The sequence below is a fragment of the Musca autumnalis genome, unplaced genomic scaffold (genome assembly GCF_047663935.1).
Source record: "Musca autumnalis isolate F117 unplaced genomic scaffold, ASM4766393v1 scaffold_5, whole genome shotgun sequence".
NCBI classification, from domain to species: domain Eukaryota; kingdom Metazoa; phylum Arthropoda; class Insecta; order Diptera; family Muscidae; genus Musca; species Musca autumnalis.
In genome coordinates this window covers 44843776-44869734 of record NW_027412088.1, presented here as the reverse complement: position 1 = coordinate 44869734, position 25959 = coordinate 44843776, and the positions used below count along the sequence as shown (strand labels likewise).

The following is a 25959-nucleotide window of genomic DNA, read 5'->3' as shown; positions in this document are numbered from 1 at the left end:
ATAAAAGGCAGCCTCAACTTTTCGCGCTAAAAGACGTTCTTAGTGAGTGAAACCAAATTTGTAACATAACGTGCCGGGGCCACGGTATCATAGTTTCAGTTCTAATACATACATACATATTATGAATAGTCTTGGCAAGATAAAGATACATGCATATTACGAACACAGTTCCAAAAGCGAAAAATACTAGTTTCTTCTGAGGGAAAACAAGAGTAATAGCCTAGAAATTAGTGACTTTTATATGTGTATTAAAACACACATAATACGAAAAAAAATAAAGTATTAACAAAAACGTGTGTGAGCGTCAGCTGCCACGACAAACCAGAGTAGTTTTGGCTCAACTACGCTCGAGATGGTGCAGCCGTCTGAAGGACATGGATCGATGGCACCGTGCTAAACGTCTGCCCAGCAGGCGATACAGTCCCGCACGACACACTGCACCTTTTAAACTGCCTGTCAAACCTACTCAACTAACTCCAGTAGATCTGTGGTTGCATCCCATCGAAACAGCCACATTCCTAGAACTGGAGATAGACCCAGTGGCAGATTAAGCAAGAAAACGAGCATACAACGAAAAATAAGGGAATTAGAAAAAAATCATATCATAATTTTTTGTATTCTTTATTCATTTTTCTACATTCTCCTACAATCAAAAGTAACCCCATCCAATTCTTTAGCATTCTCACAAAGGAAAGCGGCAAATCATTAGTTTAGAGATTTCACAATTTTCAAACACAGTTTATAATATGGGCTTTATTATTGAATTCATTTGTAGCAAAATTCCAATTTAACAAAATTAAAGTAAATAATAATAAATTAAAAAGAACTATCGAAAAATAAAGGAAACAAAACAGACTAAAAAGCAAAAGCGAAGATGTGATAATCATTACAATACAATTTAGCGACGATTTTTATTGCGATTCTTGTTATTGTGGTGGTGATGTTGCTGCTGCTGGTGTTGATGGTTTGGTTTATTTTGGAATTTCTTTTGTTGCGTTTCGGGTGTTTCGGGAGCAGAACTATCATTTCGATCATCAGCCTCCTTTGGTGTTGAGTGATGGGCTAGGAAATAAAACAAAAATATTTATATATAAATATTATTATGTGGTATTATGGATTAAAAATTATGTAATATACCATCAGCTGTAGTGATTTTAACCAGAGGTGCTGGATGAAATATGGAATGAAAATCCTGTGGTGAACCTGAAGAAAAATTTGAAATGACAATTAATAGATTTTTTATAGATAAGAAAAGAGGAAATATGTAAGGGTGATTGGGCGAGGTGAATGAAGTAAAGGGAAAACACCGACAGCTAAATACGCTCAGTTTATGACTGTAAAAAAACGGTAACAGGAGTGCTATGAAAATATTATTAAGTTTTAAAATAAATGACATTTGCGTAGGTGACAACAGAAGTTTAAGACGTTTCCGCCCGTAAATACTAAAAATTTGTGAGGGTAGGTTTCAGAACCAGTGGTCAATTTATTCCACTGACAGACCCTCCTTCTTATATTAAAAGAATATGGGTGGGGTTTTTGGAACATTCGGACCATAATCGAGGATGAATAAATTGATAACGTTGTAACAAAAGCCACTACGACCGCTTTAGAGCGAGAGGTGTATGAAGGAGTGGCCCGAAATTTGTCATATCTACAATGACTACCCGCTATAAAAAATGTTAATCCAAGAAGTGACCATAAACTGTATTAAAGCACAAGAGTGATTAACTTTTCGGAGAAAGGAATGGATCCACATATTCCATCTTGGAACTGAATCTAATTTGGGGAACTATTTCTTTCGATAACTGTCGTGCCAACCACATATTTTGGTTGGTCAACGTAGGATTATTTAGAACTTACTTATGAAGAGGCAACATGTTGAAGTTTTCTAGAAAAAAATTATGCACAGTGGGCTTGGATGCAATTTTTGCGATTTAATATTTAAAATAAAATTTTATCAATGATAGTACTCTTCGATTTTCTTGAGGTTTTTTTTGTATTAAACTAGTATTAATTACAAAAATGTTAAGTCCTATTTCGTAGTCAATTTTTAGTCAAAATTTGTCAATAAAGTTTTAAAATAATACCTTGCGTTAAAAAATATGAGCACGTTGCATTTCAAGAACATGGAAGAGTACTATCATTGATAAAAATTGATTTCAAATATTAAATCGCGAAAATTGTATCCAAGCCCACTGTGCAATTTTTTTTGCCTATTTTTTATTAGATAGTTGATAAAAAAGTAAAAAATACAAAAAAAGATTTTTTCTATTTGGACCAATATTAAAGGAGTTATGAGTATTTCTTTGCCTATAGTTTTTACAGAATTCAACTTTTTCAAGGCTCCATATCTCAAGAACCGTTAGTCAGAAAAAAAATCTGAAAATATCCTTAAATGTTTTGCTGATGCATTACCACAGCAAAAATTAAAGGAAATCAAAAACCGATTTCACTCAACCCTCATATGTATTTGTGTTTTTAACCCACCCTAATTAATTTTTTTTTTTTTTTTTGGGAAATGAAATGATTTGATGGCTTAGATTTGAATGAAGATGAATGAAATCAATGACTACCACGTAATTAAGACAAACCAATGGGACTGTAAAAAATATCCTCGGACGAGGAGGCAGGTGTTAATTGTGAAGAACAAACAACTTTTGGAATTGGCACAGGGGATGATCTGCTATAGAGGGGAGATAATTTTCGACGGGTAATTTCTGTGTTTACCACTATGGACCAATCATATTCGGTTATATGCGTTTCTGTTGTTATTGTTCGATATTGGTTTTCCGGGGACTTTGTTGATGTTTTGGGGATTGTGGTGGGGGTAGGATTTGTAGGGTGTTTTGGTGCTAAACATTCAAAAAAACCCAAAAACAAAATTTCAACATTTTCATTTTGAAATAATTACAAAGACAGAAAATATAATCTTACCTGTTGCCGTTTTTGCACCTAGAGCAGGTTTCAAGGAGGCTGCCGATTCATGACCTGGTGTGGACTTTTGTTTGGCTTCTGGATCTTGTTGAACATTTAATTGATGTCCTGTTTGCGATTTTGGTGTCTGAACATCCTTTTGCTGTTCCTTTTGTTGTTGTTGCTGCTGCTGTGCTTTATCAACATTGGCTGTCAAAATATTCATTAGGTGGGAAAAAGGACAGATATAGAAACCAAAGGCCAAATATAGGATATGATTTTCAGAATTTAGTTTGTGTGGGTGTGTATGTTTGTGACTTTCGTTTGATAGGATCATGGGAATGTAGGAGCATTAGGTGTGACTTTTTGTTTTAATGATTGCTATTAATTTTAATTATTGTGTAATTCAATTTTTTATTTTGTTATTGAATTCTTTAAACTTCAAAAAGAAAGAAAAAACGTATTCCATGCGTAAATAACTTCTATTTCTATAAATCTTCAAATGTAGATGTACATAATTCTAAAAACCATTACCGACTTCTGATGCAGCTGCTGTATTTTTGGACTTTGCCACACTATCAGCTTTTGGTGTTATTGCCATATCACTACCGCTGTCAGCATCTGAAATTGGTTCCATTTTAATATCAGCTATTGGCTTGGGCATTGGCCGATATTTAGGTCCACCATTTTCTTTAACCTCAACAACACTGTGATCTAATGTCGATGATGACTGATCCTTGGCTGTCTTCTCAATTTCAAACTGCGAAATATTACAAAATTTCAAAAATAAATTTCTGGCGTAAGAAAAACATAGTTGCTTTTCTTTTATAATACAAACCTCAGGTTTGGAAATATCTGCAACCTCAGCGCTAGAAATACTTCCATCTGAGGAAATACTTTCACTTGAACTCTCTTCATCTTCATTTGGCACATAATCAGAATCCTCCTCAGAATCTTCATTGACATATTTTTCGAGCAATTGATCAAAGGTCATATTAAGTTCAGCATTGTCATCATCACGTGGCCGTTTTACGGAACGTTCACCCTATTAATGACAGAAAAAAGTATAATACACCTTAGAAAAAATTCACATCTTACAATAATAGACCCCTAATTATTTTGAAAAATCAAAAATATTGTTGAAAAAATCCAGGCTCATTATTGTGATGGCCCTAGACAAATATTGTTGAAAAAGTCCAGGCTCATTATTGTGATGGCCCTAGACAAATATTGTTGAAAAAATCCAGGCTCATTATTGTGATGGCCCTAGACAAATATTGTTGAAAAAATCCACGCTTATTGTTGTGATGGCGCTTGAAAAATATTGTTGAAAAAATCCACGCTTATTGTTGTGATGGCCCTTGAAAAATAATGTTGAAAAAATCCACGCTTATTGTTGTGATGGCCCTTGAAAAATATTGTTGAAAAATCCACGCTTATTGTTGTGATGGCCTTTGAAAAATATTGTTGAAAAATCCACGCTTATTGTTGTGATGGCCTTTGAAAAATATTGTTGAAAAATCCACGCTTATTGTTTTGATGGCCTTTGAAAAATATTGTTGAAAAAATCCACGCTTATTGTTGTGATGGCCCTAGACAAATATTGTTGAAAAAGTCCAGGCTCATTATTGTGATGGCCCTTGAAAAATATTGTTTAAAAAATCCACGCTTATTGTTGTGATGGCCCTTGAAAAATATTGTTTAAAAAATCCACGCTTATTGTTGTGATGGCCCTTGAAAAATATTGTTTAAAAAATCCACGCTTATTGTTGTGATGGCCCTTGAAAAATATTGTTTAAAAAATCCACGCTTATTGTTGTGATGGCCCTTGAAAAATATTGTTTAAAAAATCCACGCTTATTGTTGTGATGGCCCTTGAAAAATATTGTTTAAAAAATCCACGCTTATTGTTGTGATGGCCCTTGAAAAATATTGTTTAAAAAATCCACGCTTATTGTTGTGATGGCCCTTGAAAAATATTGTTTAAAAAATCCACGCTTATTGTTGTGATGGCCCTTGAAAAATATTGTTTAAAAAATCCACGCTTATTGTTGTGATGGCCCTTGAAAAATATTGTTTAAAAAATCCACGCTTATTGTTGTGATGGCCCTTGAAAAATATTGTTTAAAAAATCCACGCTTATTGTTGTGATGGCCCTTGAAAAATATTGTTTAAAAAATCCACGCTTATTGTTGTGATGGCCCTTGAAAAATATTGTTTAAAAAATCCACGCTTATTGTTGTGATGGCCCTTGAAAAATATTGTTTAAAAAATCCACGCTTATTGTTGTGATGGCCCTTGAAAAATATTGTTTAAAAAATCCACGCTTATTGTTGTGATGGCCCTTGAAAAATATTGTTTAAAAAATCCACGCTTATTGTTGTGATGGCCCTTGAAAAATATTGTTTAAAAAATCCACGCTTATTGTTGTGATGGCCCTTGAAAAATATTGTTTAAAAAATCCACGCTTATTGTTGTGATGGCCCTTGAAAAATATTGTTTAAAAAATCCACGCTTATTGTTGTGATGGCCCTTGAAAAATATTGTTTAAAAAATCCACGCTTATTGTTGTGATGGCCCTTGAAAAATATTGTTTAAAAAATCCACGCTTATTGTTGTGATGGCCCTTGAAAAATATTGTTTAAAAAATCCACGCTTATTGTTGTGATGGCCCTTGAAAAATATTGTTTAAAAAATCCACGCTTATTGTTGTGATGGCCCTTGAAAAATGTTGTTTAAAAAATCCACGCTTATTGTTGTGATGGCCCTTGAAAAATATTGTTTAAAAAATCCACGCTTATTGTTGTGATGGCCCTTGAAAAATATTGTTTAAAAAATCCACGCTTATTGTTGTGATGGCCCTTGAAAAATATTGTTTAAAAAATCCACGCTTATTGTTGTGATGGCCCTTGAAAAATATTGTTTAAAAAATCCACGCTTATTGTTGTGATGGCCCTTGAAAAATATTGTTTAAAAAATCCACGCTTATTGTTGTGATGGCCCTTGAAAAATATTGTTTAAAAAATCCACGCTTATTGTTGTGATGGCCCTTGAAAAATATTGTTTAAAAAATCCACGCTTATTGTTGTGATGGCCCTTGAAAAATATTGTTTAAAAAATCCACGCTTATTGTTGTGATGGCCCTTGAAAAATATTGTTTAAAAAATCCACGCTTATTGTTGTGATGGCCCTTGAAAAATATTGTTTAAAAAATCCACGCTTATTGTTGTGATGGCCCTTGAAAAATATTGTTTAAAAAATCCACGCTTATTGTTGTGATGGCCCTTGAAAAATATTGTTTAAAAAATCCACGCTTATTGTTGTGATGGCCCTTGAAAAATATTGTTTAAAAAATCCACGCTTATTGTTGTGATGGCCCTTGAAAAATATTGTTTAAAAAATCCACGCTTATTGTTGTGATGGCCCTTGAAAAATATTGTTTAAAAAATCCACGCTTATTGTTGTGATGGCCCTTGAAAAATATTGTTTAAAAAATCCACGCTTATTGTTGTGATGGCCCTTGAAAAATATTGTTTAAAAAATCCACGCTTATTGTTGTGATGGCCCTTGAAAAATATTGTTTAAAAAATCCACGCTTATTGTTGTGATGGCCCTTGAAAAATATTGTTTAAAAAATCCACGCTTATTGTTGTGATGGCCCTTGAAAAATATTGTTTAAAAAATCCACGCTTATTGTTGTGATGGCCCTTGAAAAATATTGTTTAAAAAATCCACGCTTATTGTTGTGATGGCCCTTGAAAAATATTGTTTAAAAAATCCACGCTTATTGTTGTGATGGCCCTTGAAAAATATTGTTTAAAAAATCCACGCTTATTGTTGTGATGGCCCTTGAAAAATATTGTTTAAAAAATCCACGCTTATTGTTGTGATGGCCCTTGAAAAATATTGTTTAAAAAATCCACGCTTATTGTTGTGATGGCCCTTGAAAAATATTGTTTAAAAAATCCACGCTTATTGTTGTGATGGCCCTTGAAAAATATTGTTTAAAAAATCCACGCTTATTGTTGTGATGGCCCTTGAAAAATATTGTTTAAAAAATCCACGCTTATTGTTGTGATGGCCCTTGAAAAATATTGTTTAAAAAATCCACGCTTATTGTTGTGATGGCCCTTGAAAAATATTGTTTAAAAAATCCACGCTTATTGTTGTGATGGCCCTTGAAAAATATTGTTTAAAAAATCCACGCTTATTGTTGTGATGGCCCTTGAAAAATATTGTTTAAAAAATCCACGCTTATTGTTGTGATGGCCCTTGAAAAATATTGTTTAAAAAATCCACGCTTATTGTTGTGATGGCCCTTGAAAAATATTGTTTAAAAAATCCACGCTTATTGTTGTGATGGCCCTTGAAAAATATTGTTTAAAAAATCCACGCTTATTGTTGTGATGGCCCTTGAAAAATATTGTTTAAAAAATCCACGCTTATTGTTGTGATGGCCCTTGAAAAATATTGTTTAAAAAATCCACGCTTATTGTTGTGATGGCCCTTGAAAAATATTGTTTAAAAAATCCACGCTTATTGTTGTGATGGCCCTTGAAAAATATTGTTTAAAAAATCCACGCTTATTGTTGTGATGGCCCTTGAAAAATATTGTTTAAAAAATCCACGCTTATTGTTGTGATGGCCCTTGAAAAATATTGTTTAAAAAATCCACGCTTATTGTTGTGATGGCCCTTGAAAAATATTGTTTAAAAAATCCACGCTTATTGTTGTGATGGCCCTTGAAAAATATTGTTTAAAAAATCCACGCTTATTGTTGTGATGGCCCTTGAAAAATATTGTTTAAAAAATCCACGCTTATTGTTGTGATGGCCCTTGAAAAATATTGTTTAAAAAATCCACGCTTATTGTTGTGATGGCCCTTGAAAAATATTGTTTAAAAAATCCACGCTTATTGTTGTGATGGCCCTTGAAAAATATTGTTGAAAAAATCCACGCTTATTGTTGTGATGGCCCTTGAAAAATATTGTTGAAAAATCCACGCTTATTGTTGTGATGGCCCTTGAAAAATATTGTTTAAAAAATCCACGCTTATTGTTGTGATGGCCCTTGAAAAATATTGTTTAAAAAATCCACGCTTATTGTTGTGATGGCCCTTGAAAAATATTGTTTAAAAAATCCACGCTTATTGTTGTGATGGCCCTTGAAAAATATTGTTTAGAAAATCCACGCTTATTGTTGTGATGGCCCTTGAAAAATATTGTTTAAAAAATCCACGCTTATTGTTGTGATGGCCCTTGAAAAATATTGTTTAAAAAATCCACGCTTATTGTTGTGATGGCCCTTGAAACAAATTGTTGAAAAAATCCCCGCTTATTGTTGTGATGGCCCTTGAAAAATATTGTTTAAAAAATCCACGCTTATTGTTGTGATGGCCCTTGAAAAATATTGTTGAAAAAATTCAGGCTTATTGTTTTGATGGCCCTTTAAAAATATTGTTTAAAAAATCCACGCTTATTGTTGTGATGGGCCTTGAAAAATATTGTTTAAAAAATCCACGCTTATTGTTGTAATGTCCCTTGAAAAATGTTGTTGAAAAAATCCACGCTTATTGTTGTGATGGCTCTTGAAAAATATTGTTTAAAAAATCCACGCTTATTGTTGTGATGGCTCTTGAAAAATATTGTTTAAAAAATCCACGCTTATTGTTGTGATGACCACTAAAAAATATTTTTTAAAAATTCCACGCTTATTGTTGATGACCCTTCAAAAACCCACGCTTATTGTTCTGAAGGCCCTTGGAAACTATTGTTTAAATATTTCACGCTTCTCTGCTTAGAAATATTTTTGTCACTCGTTTCCACCGTAAAGTGGAGCAAACTTAAATAACAAATCAACTTTTTACTTACCGACATTTCTTCTGTAACTTTCGATATGTTCCCGGTACCAAAAGCCCGTCTCGATTGAGCATCATGACGTTGACCAGGTTTACAAACAGCACTGCCAAATAAGGAGCGTATTTTTCCAATAAAAGTTTGATTTTTGCCCGAAACCGCCATAGCACCTGAATCGGCCTCCAAACGCCTGGTAGCTCTCAATGCGGGTACCCGTATGGCTCTTAGACGTCTTCGCTTTACTTGAATATTATACACCATTCTTTCAGCTGTCATTGGTGAACCACCCACCATTATACAAGCAAAGGAAAGCCACAAGCGTATAATACGCAACCACACAATCAACGGTATAAAGAATATCCATGGAAGAGGTCTTTCCAATTTTGGATCATTGTCATCTGAAGGTGAAGAAAAATTATAAAAGTTATCCGTCATGAAAAAATCCAGTTAAAAAACTTACTTTGTGGCAAACTCCATTTTGATGTGTCCTCCAAAACTTTTAGAACACGATCACATCGCTCCAAAATCGTTTGACCCATTCCGGTGGCCGCAAATTTCTCACAAATAATTTGTATTTTATCCATTAGAGTTTTATTTTGAGGTATTTCGATTTCTTCAATCTCCTCCTCATCACCTGGTGTTGTGGTGATCTCATCTCCCGGCGGCTTTTGTTGTTGCTGCTGCTTCTGTTGTTGCTTTTGGGTTTTAGTTTCCTGAGCCATTCTCAATGATACTGGCGTTGACCGTGATCGTTACTGAAATGGTTCAAAGCATCATTTGTTTTTGGTCTGATAATGAAAACATAATAAAAAATCTGCGCCATTCTCTGTTCATCGTTATCAGTTGGGCAGCCGCCTTCTATATAGTTTGTTTTGCCGGTCATGCATTGCTTGGGTTTATTTTTATAATTGTTTTTATTTTCAATGTAATTAAATTGTAGTTTTTGTATTGTATTTAGATTATGTGACTAATTCCAATTGCATTTTGGACTTTGTGCGAATTTCAATCGGAAAATAACTGAAAATCTCTGATTTTTTATTATGATTATTTATGTTGATTAAATGTCAGACATACATATGTATGTATGTATATTTAAAGGAAAGTGCTGTATAGGTGAAACCGCTTAAAGGAGAAAAATGCCTCTTAGCAACAATTCTTCAAAGAGGAGCAGAAAATCAAGATTCTGTTTTAAAGGGAGTTTTGTTAAAAGTTACAGATTCTGTATAAGTTCAATAATTTGGGGATATCGACAAGTTCCGGCGGCAAATTTAGTAAGACACCACATATTGGGAAGTTTTACCAACGCTAAAATGTTTGACCACCACAAGTTCCGGCGGCAAATTTAGTAAGACACCACTTATTGGGAAGTTTTACCAACGCTAAAATGTTTGACCACCACAAGTTCCGTTGGCAAATTTAGTAAGACACCACTTATTGGGAAGTTTAACCAACGCTAAAATGTTTGACCACCACAAGTTCCGTTGGCAAATTTAGTAAGACACCACTTATTGGGAAGTTTAACCAACGCTTAAATGTTTGACCACCACAAGTTCCGGCGGCAAATTTAGAAAGACACCACTTATTGGGAAGTTTAACCAACGCTAAAATGTTTGACAACCACAGTAATCATCGATTCCAACCGCCTTGTTGAAGCAAAGGATTGAACATGACAAAAAAAATGGAATCTGATATTCTTGTTCTCATAAGTTCTTTAGAATATTTTTTTTTACTTAAATTCAATAACAATCAACGTAACATCGATTTTTTACGAAGGTACTCGTGTTTCTTTTTTCTGTTCATTTTATTCGATACACTCTGATCTTTTGACTATCAATTATTTTGATAATTTTATTATTTATGTTATTAGCCAATATTCATTGTTTTATGTAAGTATGTTTGTATGTTTTCTGAATGCATTCGGAGTGCAATGAATTAATATGTTATAAATAAAGTATAAATGATTATTATTATTTGAAAATTTACGAAACTTGTAGACAAAACTTAATTACATTCACACACTTTTTAAATGAGTTGTATATTCAAAAACAATGAAATTTGACTATTTTTATGTAACGACAATTTTTTTGGGGAATATCCGCAGGTTTTCCTAGTGGTCCTGTAGTGCGATTTGCTAACACTGATGGAATATCCGCAGGTTTCCCTAGTGGTCCTGTAGTGCGATTTTCTAACACTTTTTTTGGGTTACCGACAAAAATCGTTCAAATTAAAACGCAAAATTATGAATGAAAAGTTTAAGTAAAAGTTGACAACACTCCTGCTATCGGTAAAACTTTACGACTGCTTTTTATTCGTCGCTAACTTACCGACAAACATCGGTAATTACCGAAATTATAAGGATGTTAATTTTACCGACAATTGTCGGTAACTCAAAAAATAAGTTACAGAATCGCCCTACTGATTGTTTTTTTTTTTTTCAGAAAGCATTTAGTTCCCAGGAAAATGGGCTCGAAAGTACATATATGGGCAAAAATATGTAAAATTGAGTTTTCCATTTAAAAAAAGTCAAAATTTTGTTCACATTACATCAATGATTTTTGGTACATAGATTAAGAAATAAATCTTCAAGGCGAATATGTTTTTGTAACAAAAGTAGACCGTTGCGCGCAAAACATGACCGTTTTAATTTGAATGTTTAGAAAAAATTCTAAAAAAAATCGCGGCTTTATATAAAAAGCTGTTTTATGTCATTACCGTTAACTGAATTCGTTTTATTTGCGATGATGCAAAAACACTTCTGAAAAGTCTAAATGGATTCGCGAAAAATGAAATGTATGACAAATTTTACGTATTTGCAAATTTTACCTATATGGTTACAAAATATGTATATATAAACAAGTGAGCAAAGGCTATAGTCGGGACGGGGCCGACCATGTGATACCCTACACCACTACCCCTGTACATAAGCTTTTCACTGGTAAACATTTCTTTTAGGGAATATAATCCGACTACCACCAAAAATAATATGCCCCTTTCTCTCTGGACCTGTAGCTTGATTGCAAAAAATGGAAGAATTGGATGCACTACCGACTATTGTGGTATCTCCCTTGTTTGACCACCTTCGCCAACCTGCTTTACACCAATGTAAAGGTAATATTTTCTTCTTCCATTGAGAGGTTTTTCCGTTGGAGTACCCCTACTAGAAGCTGATATATTCACAAAGAATAAAACTTTGAATTTGTCTCCAAATGAGTTTTTCCCCATTCCGACCCCTAAATATTATCCGAATATCACCAAAATCAATAGGCTTCTTCCCATGTGGGGCCCCATCTACACCCAAAAATTTCACTATCCTACCAAAATTCCAACTTGTAGCGTGATTACAAAAAATGGACAAAATTGGGTATATTACTGAATTTTGCAATATCTCGATTTGCTCACTTACGCCAACATACTTTCCAGCAATATGAACGAAATCTTTTCTTCTTCCATTGACGGGTATTCCTTTTGGAATACTCCAACCAGAAGCGGAGATATTCGCATAAGAAAAAAACGTTGACTTTCCTCCACATAAGCTTTTCGCTTACTCCGGCTCCTGAATATTTTCCGACCATCACCAAACTAAATAGGCTTCTTCCTCTGTGGGACCCGCATCAACTCCCAAAAAATTCGTATCGATCCGATCAAAATTGCGACCTGTAGCGTGATTACAAACAAATCGGAAAATGGGATGCAATACCGACGATTGCGATATCTCTGTTGTTTGAGCAGCTACGACAACCTACTTTACATCGTTGTAAAGGTGATATTTTCTACTTTCCTTGCCAGGTTTTGCTTTTGATATACCTATTAAAGAAACAGAGATATTGGCTTTGAAATAAAACGTAGACCTTTTCTCCAAATAAGTTTTTGCCCATTCCGACCCCTGAACATTATCCGACCATCATTAAAATCGGTAGGCTTCTTCCTCTGTGGAACCCCCATTAACCCCCAAAATTTCGTGACGATCCGATCAAAATTGCGACCTGTAGCGTGATTACAAAAAAATCGGAAAATGGGATGCATTATCGACTATTGCCATATCTCCGACATTTGACCACCTACGACAACCTACTTTAAATCGTTGTAAAGGTGATATTTTCTAGTTTCCTTGCCAGGTTTTGCTTTTGATATACCTATTAAAGAAACAGAGATATTGGCTTTGAAATAAAACGTTGACCTTTCTCCAAATAAATGTTTGCCCATTCCGACCCCTGATTATTATCCGACCATCATCAAAATCAATAGGCTTCTTTCTCTTTGAGACCCCCATTAACACCCAAAATTTTGTGACGATCCGATCAAAATTGCGACCTGTAGCGTGATTACAAAAAAAAATCAGAAAATGGGATGCATTACCGACTATTGCCATGTCTCTGATATTTGACCACCTACGACATCCTAGTTTGCATCATTGTAAGTTTTGGAAAGTTTTCAACCAAAGCTGTGATATTCGTCAAAATAATTAAAATCGCAAAAATGAAAATTGGGGTTTTATTTGCTACTATTGTGATATCATCGTTGTTTGTTTGTTCACCTACGAGCACCTACTTTACATCATTAGAAAGGCGATATTTTCTACTTTCATTGTCAGGTTTTGCTTTTGGTATACCTCATATAGAAGCTGAGATATTCGCTTTGGAAAAAAACGTTGTCTTTTTATCCACCTAAGTTTTTTGCCCTTTCCAACCCCTAAATATTATCCGTCCCCTCCGGGACCCCCATCAACATCCAAAATTTCGTGACGATCCGATCAAAATTGCGACCTGTAGCGTGATTACAAGGTTTAGATGGACAGACGGACAGACGGGCACACATATCCAGATCGACTCAGCTCGTCGAGACATTCATTTTGGTATATATAAGTATGGGTCTACGACCATTATTTCGATGCGTTACAAACTTTTGGGCCAAAACCAACTTATAATACCCTCCCCACATAGTGGTGTAGGGTATAAAAATTCAAGTTCTTTCTCTTTTTCGTCAAAACTGCGTGCGGCTGTAACCAATTTTTGCCTTATAGGCGAAAATTTTTATATCATGATATTAAATCTCAAGTAATAGCTGGTTTACATTACGAAATCGAGTCGATTTCAAACTGTCAATTCCTTTGCGTATACGTCAAATGAAAACTCAAATGAAATCAATTCGATTTTATTTGACGTTTGAGCAAAGGAATTGACAGTTTGAAATCGACTCGATTTCGTAATGTAAACCAGCTATAAATCTATTATTATTAAAATTAAATCTCAATTAAATAAAAAAATAATGTTATATTGAATATTGCAACACTTGAAACGCATAAAAACCGTGTAATAGCTGGTTTATACTGAATAGCTGAATCCACTGGATTCCACGAAATCCTGAAATACACCCCCTTGCTTAAACTTATTTTTTGTTGATTTCAAACATATTACAATAATCAAGGTAGATGCATATGTGCAGCGGATCGAACATGAATTTTCAAAACAAGTTTTTGCAATTTTAATTTGTCGTTAAAATATACGACAATATAGAAATCAAGAAGCAAGAATCTACAAAATTTTACTATTTTTTCGATAACATAAAGAAAAAAATTGTAAGTCCTGTGTATAATCTTAACAAATGTGCAAGAAATATTTTATCGTTGCAATTTTTATTGACAAATGGTCTGTTCCAGAACTGCAAGAATCTTCAAATTTTTACTATTTTTTTTTTTTTTTTTTTGATAACATAAAGGAAAAATTGTTATCGTAGTAAAATTTTGTCGATTCTTGCTGGTTCTGGAACAGGCATAAGGTTGTTTTCCAGAACCTGCAATCTAGTACTACGTGCATTATTTTTGTCCCGTTTTGAGCCAGAAACGCGTTCCCCTACTAAACTCTCACTTCTCTTAAAACAAAAACGAAGCAGAATAAATTTTCTCCTATACATACAAATTCGGCTGAGTAGAAACTAGCAGCTTGTTTGCAGTATAGGAAAGTATTTTTTTCAAATTTCGCTCATTTGCTAATTTTACGACGAAAAAAGTAGGGAACACAATGAAAATTTAACATAGTAACCATGTAATTTAATTTTTTTACTTTGTTTACAAATTTTGATATTACATTTTTTTGTCGCAGCAATTCGCCATCTACCTTGTTTATTGTGATACGTGAAAAGTGTTGCAACTTTTGGTAAAAACAGGGTTGTATATCATGAGTACTGTGATTTCAATGTTGATTTCGCTGAAATCACGAAATGAGTTGATTTCATTTTTGTATGCAAAATCATGGTAAATTCTGCTTAATTTCGGGCGAAATCACGAAACGCCTGCGAAATCACGAAACGATGCCGAATGTACACCAAGCATAATAGTGAAAATGAGAAAATGCCAATCCGATTTTAGAACACAGGAAAACACATTGAAAATCTTCTAAAATAGAACAAATTTGAATCAAAATATAAATATAACGCATTCCGAACTCACGTAGGTAATTTTTATTACAAATTTGAATCAAAATGTAAATATAACGCATTCCGAACTCACGTAGGTAATTTTTATTACACGTTTAGAATGAAAAGCAGTATTTTATGGTAACAAATTTCGAAGTTTCAAATTTCATGAGTATACCCTATTAAAGCTTTGTTCCAGAACTAAAAAGTTTTTACAATTTTTACCACTTTTACGCATATTACACGAAAAGGCGTTCCCGTATACAAAAAAGTTGTAAAAGGTTCACTTCTCTTTAATCAAAAATGGCGCTGAATGACGTTCTCTTTAAAAACTTTTTACTCGAAGAATTTGAGCGTGTAAAAAATAGTAACATGGTTGCCTGCGTCTGATTGGCTGATACGCCGACTTTGACATTTGTTCCAGTTTTTTTACGTATTTTCCATTTTTTCGTTCCCGAACTATTTCATAAAACTTTTGTGTGAGCAAAATTTGTTTACAATTCTCTCTTTTACGAGTTTTACTATTATAAAGTACGGGAACGAAGCTTATATTTAGAAAACTAAATTTACAAAAAAAAGTAAGAATACAGCTGATTGATTTGAACCAAAAAAATAGATTTTTTTTTTGAAAAATTTACGCACAAAAATTTCCACTTTGAGAATGGATTGCTCTGATCATGTAAAGGTTACACTCTCGAGCTATACATGTAAAAATGCGTAGTCGCAAGTACTACAATCACATATTAAACTTTTAGAATAATCCAGTTGCGCGTCCAAAATAGGGACAAAATTCCAAAAAACCCCATTTTTCAGACTTCAAAATGTCAGCATCTAGTAAAGGCTTATGTAGTAGATATATTAAAAAATCATACATTAGGAACTTCATCTCTGAAATGTATTCTGTAACTTCTTCTTGGACCATTAAGCTCTACATTGTACTGAAAAGCCACTAATTGGAAATTAATATGGAAAAACTCGTTTCCTTCAAAGTATTTTTCCTATTTTTATACCCTCCACCATAGGATGGGGGTATATTAAGTTTGTCACTACGTTTGTAACTACTCGAAATAATCATTGTAGACCCCACAAAGTATATATATTCTTGATCAGCGTGCAATTCTACATCGATATAGCCATGTCCGTCAGTCTGTCTGTCTGTCCGTCTGTGGAAATCACTCTAGCGTCCGAACGGATTGACGTAGGTTGATGAAATTTTGGGAAAATATGTTATATTTACGTAGGACTTTTGGTATTGAAAGCGGGCTATGTAGGTCCACGCTTTCGTATAGCCCCCATACAAAATGACGCGTGACGCGTCGCACAGTGGAAAAAAATACCGATCTAGCGCGCCAAAAGTCAAGAAAATCACATACGCCAATTTAAAAATGATTGTTGCAGTATTAATCTAAGGTGTCCACAGAATGCAACTGCATTTAAAATAATTTGTTTTGCATCAGTCTATGCGGAATAACGGTCCGTTTTTGGTTGACATTTTTTAACTAGTTTTCATAATATAGTTTAGTAGTAAATTTGTGATCGTCGCCTGCACTCTTCCTACAAAGTAATTTTAAAGCTTTATTGAATTTAACATTTCGTGATGCAGGTGATTTAAAAAATGTTGAATATAAGATGTTATTTATTACAACTCGGATTTTACACTTAAAACATGTGACATCCGATTTTTTCCATATTGAGCACTTTGTTAAAGCTATTACTAAGGAGTGTCGCGGGATGGCGCGTAGATTTTTTATTTTATTTTTAGTACACATAGTTCTTAACTAATTTGTAAAATTTTAGCTGCAACAAACTGCAACATTTTATTTTATTAATATCATTTTTTTATGTAAAAATGCGGTACCTTTCTATGGGGGCCATATCAATGCGTGTACCTGTGCCGAAAATTCTCCGTCGGAATAATTTATGCTACCAACGAAGACTAAATGTCAACTTTCAGCTATATCGGTTGGATAATATGGCTAAAACCTCCAAAATGACCGAAATCGGTGGTACCGGTCTATGGGGGCTATATGAAAACATGGTCCTATACCGAAAATTTTTATAGGAGTGTATGCATAACCCCCACGGAGACTAAATACCAAATCCTAGCCGTTTCGGTTGGATAATGTGGTAGAAATCTTTAAAATACCGAAAATCGATAGGTACCATTCTACGGTAAAAATACAAATTTACCAAATATATTAATAAATGAAGTAAAATTATCAATTTATAGCTGTTCATATCGAATTTATCGACAAACATACAATAAAACATAGACTTTTACTTTTGGCGAGCTAAATCGGTACTTTTTTCCACTGTGCGTCGTCGTTTTAAGGAATTTTTAAGATACTTGGCCCATTTTACCACCGAATTGGTTGTAATTTGGTACTTTGTGTCTCCAGAAGCCGAAAAATATTCCTACCAAAGTTGGGTTATATAGTTCCACGTTTTGGTATAACCCCCATATAAGACCCCATATAAAGTATGCGTAATTTTAATATATTTTGAATGTATTAGACCCATTTGACCAAAGAATCGGTTGTAACTTTGTATTTTGTGTTTCCAGAGGCTATGAAACATTTCTACCATAAAATGTTTATATAGGTCCACGTGTTGATAAAACCCCCATAATACAATATCTCCCGATTTTCGATATTTTGAACGTTTTAGCCTCATTATCACACCGAGATGGCTGAAATTTGGTATTTAGTCTTCTTTAGGCGTATAAAACTTTACCCCAGAAATTTATAGGTATAGGTCCACGCCATCATATAGCCCCCATAGAACGGCACCTTCCGAATTTCGGTATTTTGAAGGTTGTGGCCACATTAATCCACGGAAATGGCTGAAATTTGTGGTGGAGGGTATAAAAAGTTCGGCCCGACCGAACTTAACGCTTTTCTTACTTGTTTACATTAATACGACCACAACTTCCGCTCAAATTATTATTTTAAAAAATCCCTCGGTGAATCGTGCTAAAACCCTTGATTTTAGAGAAATGCGTTCAAAAATTATGGTATTGTAGAATTGTTGGCGAGTTACAATACCCCATACCTTAGTTTCAACATACATATGTTAATTTTTATACCCTCAGCATTTATGCTAAAGAGGGTATATACACTTTCATACGGGCAAAATGTGCCTCATCGAAATAATGGTTTCAGGCCCCAAGTATGTTTGGACGAAATGTGTTTTAGACAATTTGGAGTTGATTTAGCAATGTCCGTCCGTCTGTCTGTCTGGCTGGTACGCACGATAACTCTCGAATGGATCAAGCGATTCGGTCCAAAATTTAGATTTCGTCATATTTTGCCCAAACTTAGTTTAAGTTCGAAGATGGGCTATATCGGTCCACTCCTCCCGGTACCTCCCCCACAAAAGTTCAAAAATGTTCGGAAAAATTGTGCCAACGATAACTCTTGAAGAAATTAACCGATTTGATCCATACTTTGCACTTCCTAATGTATCTACCAGATATAGATAAGGTTCGAATATAGACTATATTTGTCTACTCCTTCTGGTATCTCTCACACAAAATTTCGGATAAGTTCAGATTAGCTCCTGCTTGTTGCAACAATTTGTATTCACTGCCCCCCATACGACGGTACAAGTTTCATCAGGGAAAAGTCCATACATCCTGAGAAAATAGCCTGAAAGATGCAAAAAGCCCCTATGACACCGTGTGTAGTGGTTGGAGCGCAAGATAACTCTCGAACGGATCTGCCGATTCGGTCCAAAATTTGGCCTTCGTAATATTTTGTCCAAACATAGTTTTAAATCGAAGATAAACCATATCGGTCCACTCCTTCAGGTACCTCCCCCACAAAAGTTCAGAAATGTTCGGAAAATTGTGCGCACGATAACTATTGAAGGGAGTGACCGATGTAATCCATACTTTGCACATCCTAATATGTCTACCAGATATAGATCAGGTTCGAATATAGACTATATTTGTCTACTCCTTCTGGTACCTCTCACACATAATTTCGAATAAGTTCACTTTAATACCTGCTCTCGAATCACTTTAGTTTTTGTTGAAGCAACTTGCATTCGCTGCCTCAATTACGACAGTGAAAGTTTTTTCAGGGGCAAGTCCATACTTCTTGAGAAAACAGCCCGAATTTTGTAAAAAAAACCCTATGGCACCCTATGTAGTGTCTGGAGAGCTCGAACCGAATACTGCGTTCGTCCACACTTTGGATATTGTAATATTTCTTCGAATATTAGATGAAATTCGATCTTGTCGAAACTTAGTTTACATATGTTCAAATTTGGGCCCTATCTGTCCAATCCTTGTGGTACCACTCACACAAATGTTCAACATTTTGTGTGGTTAAGGGTATGTTCGAGGATCCTTTGAACATTTTTACCTCCTGTTTCCTAGTGGCACTGTTTACAGCGATATTATGTTTTTCGTAGGCTATTGTGATAAAAAAAGCTCTATCTATCGATATCCCCGTACATTTTTGAGCTTTAATCCTATCCATAATTTTGTCGGTTCATACGCCCAAAATTTTGAAAACCCCCCTAACTACATAAGTTTTTTGAGAAAAAAGGATTTCAATCCACTCTGTCGACAAAGCCGACTGATACTTTTTTACTTGTTTTATGCCATATACACTTTCATACGGGCAAAATGTGCCTCATAGAAATAATGGTTTGGACGAATTCGTTTCGCAATGTCCGTCCGTCTGTCTGGCTGGAGCGCACGATAACTCTCCAGCGGATCAGCAGATTTAGTCAAAATTTTGGCATTTGTAATATTTTGTCCAAACTTAGTTTAAGTTCGGTGCCTCCCGCGCAATTAAAAAAGTCACTAAAATTTTATGCGTTATATCTGTTGAATAGATCAACCGTCCAAACTTTGGATCTCCTAATATTTTGTCCTTTGTCCAAATGTAATTTTACTTCAGAATCGGTCTTCTCCATAGTGTACCTCCCCCACAAAAATCCTTTGCAATATTATACCGATGTTACTCTGCGGCCCTGTTTAAGCGATATTAAGTCTTTCGTGAGCCAATCCATCCTTACATAGTGGCCCAAAAGCTCTAAAAAGTCGATAGATATTTTTTTACTTATCGAACTTGATCTTGGTTTGGACAAAATATTACCAGATGCAAAACCACTATTTCGATCAAAAAAAAAAAAATTTTTGGTTTAGTCCCATTTCGATAGGAATTGGCCTTTGAACTTATATATCTCAAAAATGGTAAAACCTACGAAAATAACATTCAGGCCAATATTATAGGGAATTTTCACAGCTACAGCATCTTTAGGTGATTTTTTTGATTTTACTCATGTATGAACATTGTAATTTCAGAATCCGCAAAACTTCTTAGGTGTAAGCACCTTTCATTTAAAGTTAGTTAAGGTGTACCAAAAGGCTGAGGGTATAAAAATATTTTCCTAAGTAGCTGATGTTATGACATATTTTTGTAAGCCACTGAAAATCTGAAATGCAGAATTAATTACAGTCAAATCAGTTGGCAAGTAATGTTTTCTACCCGAAAATGCCAAAGCTCTATCTCTTTCTCTCTTACAGAGTATGGGCGGACTGACAAATATGGCCTAGTCGGACTTACAATAAATATTTTGCAGTGTTTCACACGGAATTACGAAATAGATAAATAATAGAGGAGAACCTAGAACAAGATATTTGTTGTAGGAGAAACAAATGTAATAAAAAGGGTGGGCAAAAGAAAACACTTAAGCATAAAAACAATCAATTTAATTAAACTGATCAATCTTACGCCAACAAATACAAAACAAAATTGAAATAGATCAGCGTTGACATTGACCTTCTTGCTAGCAGACGATCATCGAAGGCGCTTGTATAAATGAACTGTAGCAATTGGGGCGCCACACCATCCAGCCGTGCATAATAGTTTTTTTTTGTTGGTTCCAAACACTTAAACATTATTTATTTATAACAAAAACATAAATTAGTTTCAAGCAACGCATGCCGGCTGATGTAAATCGCAGATAACGGTAAATAGACATTTTAAAAAATTGAAGCTTGGAAGATAAATGCACAGAACAATCGACAAGAATTGTGACACAAAAAAACTAGAAACTTACCGCTTCTGGCAAATATTGGATTTTTAGGAAAAAATAATTCAAATGTTGTTTTTTCTTTAAATAAAGCACAAATCACTTTTATAAAACAAATCTAATTGTTGTTGTTTGATATTGCTATTACTTTTGTTTTCATATAAATATTTAAATATATTTTGTTCAAATTAGGTCCATCAGAAGATAATCAACACTTTTCATTATCATTAGCTACTGTGCCGCAATCCCATTAAAAGTCGACTAAATTTCTGGAATTGTTTTGATCACCTTTGGAAGTATGGAAGCATATTATGTATCAGGGATGGAAAATGACAAATTTCAGAGAGTACTAAAATGGTACTATTTTCAATGAAATTGTACTTTTTATACCACAACACTATTTTTATACCACAACAGTATGAAAGGTATATTAGGTCTGTTTTTCCATTTCTAACGCATTGAAATAATCATTTTGCATTTCAGGTGACGATATATTGTATTATTAATTAGGTTTTTAATACTTATAATTTTATTATTAATTTATAACTTATTATACCCTCCACCATATGGAGTATATATATTATTGATCAGCATAAAATTCTATGTCGTTTTAACAATGTCCGTCTGTCCGTCCGTCCGTCTGTCGGTCTGTTGAAATCAAGATACAGCTCGCAATTTTAAAGATAGAGAGTCAATATTTGGTACAGAAGTTTTTATTACTTGCAGGATCGGTATTGAAAATGGGCTATATCGGTCCATGTTTTGATATAGCCCCCATAGAACGGTACCACCCGATTTTCGGTATTTTGAAGTTATTAGCTTTATTATCACACCGAAATGACTGAAATTTGGCACTTAGTCTTCTTTTAGGGTATAAAACTTTCCCCCAGAATTTTGTCGGTATCTCCTTCATAAGCCCCCATAGAACGGTACCTCCCGAAATTCGGCATTTTTAAGGTTTTAGCTTCATTATCACACCGATATGGCTGAAATGTGGTACTTAGTTTTCGTTGGGGGTACATAACTTTCCACCCAGAATTTTGTCGGTATCGGTCCATGCCTTCATATAGCCCCCATAGAACGGTATTTTGAACGTTGTGGCCTCAATATTGCACCGAAATGGCTGAAGTTTGGTTTCCTCAACTTTCCTCCGAAGTGTCTGAAATTTTTTATTTAGACATCGTTGGGGTTTCTTAACTTTCCTCTTTAAATTTGTCGTATAGGTCCACGCCTTCATGTAGTCCCCATAGAACGGTACCTCCCGATTTTCGGTATTTTGAAGATTGTGGCCTCAATTTTCCTCCAAAATGGCTGAAATTTGGTATTTAGACTTGGTTGGGGATACTCAAAATTTGTCGGTTTAGGTCCACGCCTTCATATAGCCCCCATGGAAAGGTACCTCCCGATTTTCGGTATTTTGAATATTGTGGCTTCAATATTCCAACAAAGTGGCTGAAATTTGGTATCGAATTTTCTTTGCGTCTGAAATTGAATTGAAACTAATTTTTCCATTTTACTTCAATACATTTCGTGGTGGAGGGTGTACAAGTTCGGCCCGGCCGAACTTAACGCAGTTCTTACTTGTTTATCTTTATACCCTCAGCATTTATGCTAACGAGGGTATATACACTTTCATACGGGCAAAATGTGCATCATCGAAATAATGTTTTAAGACCCCAAGTATGTTTGGACGAAATCCGTGTCAGACAATTTGGAGTCGATTTAACAATTTCCGTCCGTCTGTCTATCTGGCTGGCTGGTGCGCACGATAACTCTCGAAATGATGAAGCGATTTGGTCCAAAATTTCGCCTTTGTAATATTTTGTTAAAATTTAGTTAAGGTTCGAAGATGGGCCATATTGGTCCACTCCTTCAGGTACCTCCCCCACAAAAGTTCGCAAATGTTCGGAAAATTTGTGCACACGATAACTCTTAAAGGGAGTAACCGATTTGGTCCATACTTTGCACATCGTCAAATTTCTACCATATTTAGATGAGGTTCCAATATGGGTTTGAGTTTAGGACCTGCTCTCGAATCGCTTTGATTTTTGTTGTAGCAACCTGTATTCACTGCCCTCCATACGACGGTATAAGTTTCATCCGGGGCAAGTCTATACTTCCAGAGAAAATAGTCTGAAAGTTGCAAAAAACCCGATGACACCGTGTTTAGTGGTTGGAGCGTACGATAACTCTCGAACGGGTCTGCCGATTTTGTCAAAAATATGGCCTTCGTAATATTTTGTCCAAGCTTAGTTTAGGTTTGAAGATAAGCCGTATCAGTCCACCCCTCCTCTCAGTTACCTCCACCACAAAAGTTCGAAAATGTTCAGAAAAATTGTGCGCAAGGGAAGGGAGTGACCGATTTGGTCCATACTTTACACATCATAATATATCTACCAGATATAGATCAGGTTCGAATATGACCTATATTTGTCCACTTCTTCGGGTAACTCCCACAAAAAATTTCGGATAAGTTCACTTTAAGACCTGCTCTCAGATCACTTTGATTTTTGTTGAAGCCACTTCCATTCGCTACTTCAAATACGATGGTAATAGTTTTTTCAGGGACAAGTCCATACTTCTTGATAACACAGCCCAAAGGTGTCAAAAACCCATTTGTCACAATATGTAGTGGCTGGTGAGCACGATAACTCTCGAACTGATCAACCGATTTGGTCCAACATTTGGGCTTCGTTTTATTTTGTCCAAGCATAGTGTTACGGAATTAGATTTAACTAAACTCCGTGTAGACGTTGTTCTATTCCCCAGTACGATTTGTACCAAATAAAACAGGGTTCGTTTCAGATTACGTTTCTACAATGCTTTATTTACTTTATTACACTTATTCGGAACCGACTTTAATTACTAAGCACACAGCTTGTCTCTAGTTAGCACGCAGCTCTTCTTTAACCAATCTATTCAGTTCACCGTAGGGATACGCAGTGAAATGCATTAATCGGTTTTTCGATTAGACGGTTTTCGTGAAAAACTTGAAACTCGATTTTTGGTTAGTGGATTATTTGGTCCCGGTCCACACTAGCGTGAATTTCATTAAAAAATTTCATAAAATTAGGTGTTCTCCACTACAGCAATTTTATGATTTTACTCTACCATGGAGGTCGATCTAGAGACGCATAATTTCATGCAATTTTTTCAATGAAATCACTCTAGTGTGGACCGGGACTTGAGAGTGTACTAAAAGTCGAGTTTCGATTATTCGTTAACCGCGGAAACCCGATCATAATCGAATATAATCGACCATTTTCGTTGATGCAATCTGTGATGTACATATGTACAAAAAAGTTTTAGCACACCCAATAGTCAACTACGACTAATACTCGTCCACGATTACGAATAATAATAGACTACGACTAATGGTCGAATACGAATAATAGTTGACTTTGACTTTCGAAAGTCGATTAAGAATAATCGGTTATAATGTTATCGGACAGTCAATAGTCGACTACGATTTTTAGAGATTTTACGGCTAATAACCGATTAACCGATATCGGCTTTACGTATCCCTAGTTCAACGCTTAAAACACGACTAACTCGCCTTTGCTGATTCCACCTGTATTTATCCCAAAATCTCCCTGTTCGGGAATTATCCAGAACGTCTGGTAACACCTTGAATCTGTGCAACGAACACACAGACGCACATTCGCACTAAGCGAACAACCATATTCACATACATGGGCGAAGATCAATACAAGTGGACAAGTACACTAATGACGTAATTACAACAACAATCAAATGCAAGAAATACAAGAAGTAGCAAACTAAACGATAATTACATGATTATGGCAAAACAAATAAAGACAAAAGCACATCAATAAAAGGTAAAGTAAGAACTAGAATGATGAAGAGAATTCTATCCAATATTTGTTGTTGTAATGCACGATATCTCTTGAACGGGGCAACCAATTTGGTCCAAACTGTGGATCTCCTAATATTTTGTCTAAATTTAGTTTAACTTCTAAAATGACCCATATCGGTGCTCTCCCCACAAAAGTTCAATATTTGTGTCTAAGTGCAGTTTAGGGTCTGTACGAAGATCCTTTGGAAATGTATACTGATGCTGTTCGTTGTGGTCCTGTTTACAGCGATATTATATTTTCAGTGGACAAGTCCATGCTTCCTGCCTTACAGGTCCAAAAGCCATACGACGACCCACTGAAATGACCAGTGGGTGCAGTATCTATCGAAAAGATATGACTCCCAAAATAAGATCCACTTCCATAATGGACTATGTCGGTCCATTCCTTCAAGTACCTCTTCGACAACACTCTTGAACTTTAATCCTAATCCACATTTTTGTCGGCAAGTTCAAATTTCAAAAAAGGCCACAAATTCTGAAAAGACCCTAGGTATATTCGATCTGTCCGTAGATGAAAGTTTTAATTCACCCCACAGCCGCATTTGAGGTATTTTGAAGTTTTTAGGTACATTTTCAGACCGAATTAACTGAAAGTTGGCATTTAAAGTTCTTAGTGCTCACAAAACTTCTCCACTAAAAATTTTGGACATAGGTCCACGTTTAAGTATATCCTCCATATTCCGGAACCACTCGATTTGACATGTTTTTTCTATATTTTTGGCCTAAATTGGTTGGGTACTTAAGTACTTTTGATAGTGAAATGGTACTGAAAAAAGTACTATTGTACTGAATTTTCCATCCCTGTTATGTATTGGTTTGGGTGAGATTAAAACAGTTTTGAACTGAGAGAGATAA

The 25959-nt window shown here is 35.0% G+C and overlaps 1 protein-coding gene across 1 annotated transcript; it reads right to left on the bottom strand.

Annotated features, from left to right (window-relative positions):
- Window positions 1-709: 709 nt before the first annotated feature.
- Window positions 710-21490, bottom strand: Jabba (jabba). The gene is made up of 9 exons (XM_073956969.1): window positions 21376-21490; window positions 21255-21308; window positions 9229-9523; window positions 8784-9166; window positions 3752-3958; window positions 3448-3673; window positions 2935-3123; window positions 1138-1203; window positions 710-1062 (listed from the first exon to the last, which is right to left on the bottom strand). The coding sequence occupies exons 3-9, from the start codon at window positions 9488-9490 to the stop codon at window positions 899-901; spliced, it is 1497 nt and encodes a 498-aa protein (XP_073813070.1). The 5' UTR covers window positions 9491-9523; window positions 21255-21308; window positions 21376-21490; the 3' UTR covers window positions 710-898.
- Between the last annotated feature and the right edge of the window lie 4469 nt (window positions 21491-25959).